Source organism: Opisthorchis viverrini (assembly GCF_000715545.1).
Source record: "Opisthorchis viverrini unplaced genomic scaffold opera_v5_183, whole genome shotgun sequence".
Taxonomy (NCBI): Eukaryota; Metazoa; Platyhelminthes; class Trematoda; order Opisthorchiida; family Opisthorchiidae; genus Opisthorchis; species Opisthorchis viverrini.
Genome location: NW_008751841.1, coordinates 716,158 through 720,279, shown reverse-complemented (window position 1 = coordinate 720,279; position 4,122 = coordinate 716,158). Strand labels below are relative to the sequence as shown.

At 48.3% G+C, this 4,122-nt stretch overlaps 2 protein-coding genes across 2 annotated transcripts in view; one reads left to right on the top strand and one right to left on the bottom strand.

The window, feature by feature from the left end:
* T265_07765 (hypothetical protein) overlaps positions 1 to 432 on the top strand; it is a gene marked incomplete at both ends in the record, with an annotated part of 5,339 nt that extends 4,907 nt beyond the window's left edge. Inside the window, 2 exons of the mRNA XM_009173370.1 lie at positions 87 to 288; positions 313 to 432. Of these exons, the coding sequence (XP_009171634.1) occupies positions 87 to 288; positions 313 to 432 (322 nt within the window). The remainder of the gene's footprint in view (positions 1 to 86; positions 289 to 312) is intronic.
* T265_07766 (hypothetical protein) overlaps positions 1 to 3,326 on the bottom strand; it is a gene marked incomplete at both ends in the record, with an annotated part of 15,835 nt that extends 12,509 nt beyond the window's left edge. Inside the window, one exon of the mRNA XM_009173371.1 lies at positions 3,005 to 3,326. Coding sequence (XP_009171635.1) covers positions 3,005 to 3,286 — 282 coding nt within the window. The remainder of the gene's footprint in view (positions 1 to 3,004) is intronic.
* Positions 3,327 to 4,122: the final 796 nt, after the last annotated feature.

Below are 4,122 nucleotides of genomic sequence, written 5' to 3'. Positions count from 1 at the left end.
AGGAAGGCAGCATCGCTGCTTCCGTAAATATGGGCATGCTGGTCGCCTGGGGGAAACACCTTACTGTCTTCACACTCCTGGCGCAGAGGACAGTACGACTTTACCCCTAGACCGCCTCGTACCACGATTACTCGTAGTGCGGGGTCTCGCTGCTCTTCGTCTGGCTGCTCCCCTTTGGCCTTCCTGGCATGGTTAGACCTTTTGGAACGAAGTTCCAGCCAGTGTAGCCCGCGGGATCATCATCATCGACGGCATGACATCAGTGTTCAATACCGATGCTTCACTGCCGTAAAACCATGATTTATTTGAAAGCCTTATTGTAAAGAAAAGAGTAAGGGTGGACGGGGGAGGGACTTAGTGCTAGCTTACCACAATCATTCCGAGGTGCCTGTACCTCCAGACATTCACTCAGGCGATCTGGATAGAAACTGACATTGTCAGATACTGAGTCTTCTGACGCCCAGGGCATGCTGCGACCAGGCTTCCGACCCGTATATTAATACGGAGCGCACCGCAGCATTGTAACCTCGACCATGAACGGATGGGCTGGTGTGACGTCCACGCCACAGGTGATACAGGTTCACGAAAGCTGCTCTGGCCTTTCCAGTCTGGAGACCACCGGGAGTGATACAGCTGCCAAGGTAGATGAATTTGTCTGTACGTCAATCGGCTCATTCGCAGTTAAGAGGCTAGAATTCAAGCCTACCCAATCTTGCAGTAGCACTTTACACTTTGCAGGTGTGAAGCGACTGCCAAATCGTGAGGCATTACAACGGCATTAGATTCAAGAAGAGCTATGTCATCTGTGTACTCGATTTTGTGCATGAACGTCCCGGGAGCACTTCGACTCACGGGTATTAGAAGCTTGTAGAGAGTCCTCCACAACCAAATCAATTACGACGTCGAAGAAAGTTGAAAGAGAACAGCCTTGCTTGACACCACTTGATGTGATGAACTCAAGTGAGAGCTCCTCGTAACCTTCACACTTCCGCAGGATTTGGTGTACAGTGCCTCAAGGAGGGTCAGGAACTTATGGGAGACACCTTTCCTCCGCAGATACTGCCATATTGCTCAGGAGTCCATATAGTCATAGGCGGCTTTCATGTCACGGAAAACAAGTATTGTTGGTCGGCTGAAGCATTGTCGCTGTTCCAGAATCTGTTGGAGGGTAAAAATGTGATCAGTGCATTCTGTCGCTGGGCGGAACCCAGTTTGTTTTTCACGGATCTGCCTCTCGCCGAAGGAAGTATGAGGGCTGATATACTGCCAGGTTGCCCAAGCCTAGACAGGGAAAGTCGAGAGGCAGAGGTGGGGTTCAAACCGCAGACCTTCCGGTGCCTATACCTCCAGGTGCTCAATCAGACAATCTGGTAACTGACAGCACGGACATTAGTGACATCAGTCAGCCGTCATTTCTTGGAATGTCTCCAGCCAAACACAGGCGGAGTTACGGGGACCCCGTTCTGGAAGACGTACAACACAACAACACCCAAGCTCTTCGTAATCTTTTTCACACCATCCTACCAAGCCACTCGTCTTGGCATACAGTGTTTTGGGATGCGTAGCAGTTGACCGAGCCAAAGCAGTTGATGGTGCTGGATGTTTTCCGCGACTGAAGTACCTGCTGCACAATCAAATACCCGTTTTCCGATCATTTCGGTACTAATCCGTTGACACCATCTAAAACCAGAAACGCTTCTAAGGCACCGGTGGGCTTAAAACCTGAAATACCTCGCATCATCTGTCCGCAGTGGCTACGTCTCAATGTCGTACAACAGCACATCCATTACCGTAGCCTGGTAAATGCGACCCTCGAGAGCTAGTGTCATACATTTTTTGAAGCTACACACCGTGACGTGATCAGAATCAAGTTATGCGCTCCAGAAGGAACGGCAATCTTGAAATATACCTCTCCGCCCGTGGCTGGCGGCAACTGGTAGCTCCAACTGGGTCCACGGTTGATTTGCAATTGGAGGCCGCGATGCGGATGTTTATGCTGTAATTTCGTACTGGCTAAAAACAGTTCATGATCAGCACGACCGGAGGAGTCTCTATCCGGTGTATGTGTGGTGACTCTCGACCGTCCAAATATGATTCCAAGGAGCTTAAACGACCGACTTGTTCGTTCATATCACCCGCAAGTTGAAACAATGACTTATGGCTCCGAGTTACAAGAATGGCAGGAGAACGGACTAGGCTGGTTACCACCGTCACCTTTTGTACTGCCTAAAGTGATGAATCTGGTAGTGGTAGACCAACTTAGAACTTATTTGGAGGGCAATAACCTAATTACTTCAAAACAGCATGTTTCTAGTAACGTACTGCCTACCAAGCTTGTTTACCCGTAATAGCTGAAAGCGCCTTGGTTTTCCGGCGGAAGATGTCACTTGCTTCGATCTTCCCAAAGCCTTCGACAGGAATTACCAGGACCTACCAGGATGCTGTTAGGTAGGCTCACTGCACCCTAATCCAACCGATCGTACTTCACAAACCTCAGCCGTTATGATAAGTGGTACAATCTGCAACTACAAACATCAGCTGCAGTGTATCGTCCGGTTCAGCATTGTGACTAGTACTATTTCTATTATTTACTGGCGATTTACCCGAGAAGCTTCCAACAGCTCATGCTCTTCACTGACATCAAAATCAGGAGAGCGACACAGGTTGACGACTTTCTCAGTCTCCAAAGAGGTCTACAAATGACTTGCTGTGGGTTTTTAAAAAAACCACTTACCACTTAAAGAAGACAGATACCACGTGCTGCTTCTCTGTTGCTTCACTGATCGAAAATGCGCATTTGGTCTCAATAACCGCCGCGCTGTTTCAGGTGAAAACGACTTATGAATCATCACAGTCTGGTCTGACATGCAACACCCGACACACTCACTTCTACAGCAAAAGAGAGGCATATGCTTAATAGTCCCACTTTTACCTGATGAATTCAGTTTACAGAAGCACACTCAAATCTAACACTAGGTTTCAAACTTTGACTCATCATGCTTACGAGCTGGTCTTCGTCAGTTCCATGGGATGCGGCAGCCAAGCGCGCCGCTAAATCTTCCGCAGAGAATCCAGCTCCGTAGCTACCACCGACACCCGACTCTGACTCGAAAACAAACGGTGTTTTGGGCTCCTCAATCTTCATGTGCCCGTAGGTCTTATCCGCGGGATGATATGTTGCTAGTATATTCATCTCGTCCCATTGAAATGTCTTCTGTCTCTGTGATTCTTTTGGCTTTTTGAGGATTCCTTTTGGAGAAGTAGTTCCACCTGATTTGTCCGTCATGTTTGTTTCCGCTCTCGGCCGGGGACCCACAGTATTCCGGCTGCTGATTGGTCAAATAGTCGCGATAAGTTACGCGAGCAACTAGGTACGCAGATAGCCGTAGATTACACAAGCTTCCCGAAAAGGAATGATCAGTGGTTGTCACGGTTGGAAGCTTCAAGATTTACATAGAGCATCACCGTATATGTTCTCTAGGCCCATTTTCCAGTAGGCAACCGTGAGTGTGTAGCATCGGTTCAGCTTAAGGTCTGTGCTGTACTCCAGAATTGTGAAGTCGGTAAAGGTCAAGAGAACAAGGTCTCAACAGCTTTTTGTAGTGAGAAGGTTTCTGGGAGATGGGCGATAGCCATAGCTACAAGGGCAATAAAATGGGGGGAAATAATATGGGGTGATAATGGGGCGCAGATAATTGAGGCAGTGGGTTCGATGCCGGCTGATCTGATATCAGGCTTTTCAGGGATTGATACACAGGATCGAGGCTTTTGCCGGATTTTCCCGGATCGCAGTTTCTTCTTGTCTTTCACATGATGCACTGATTTACAACACTATCGGGCAAGCCAACTAGCTAGTTCTCTTGATTTGTTGTCTGCGCCATCTACCTCCACATCAAGAGTGCAACGCAATCCGCAACTGAAAAGAAAACCGTCAAAAGTGAAGCCATGTTTCCGCTGCCAAATGGGAAAGACCAGTGTGAATTTTCCGCCTAAATTGGGATACTGGGCGCGAAATTGGAGCTTCTTCCTAAGGTTCTAGAGGACACAAACGCAAGGAACACAGCGGCTGGACAAATGTTGATGAAGAGTTTTCTTCGGTGAGCAAGTACCTCACGCTATCCG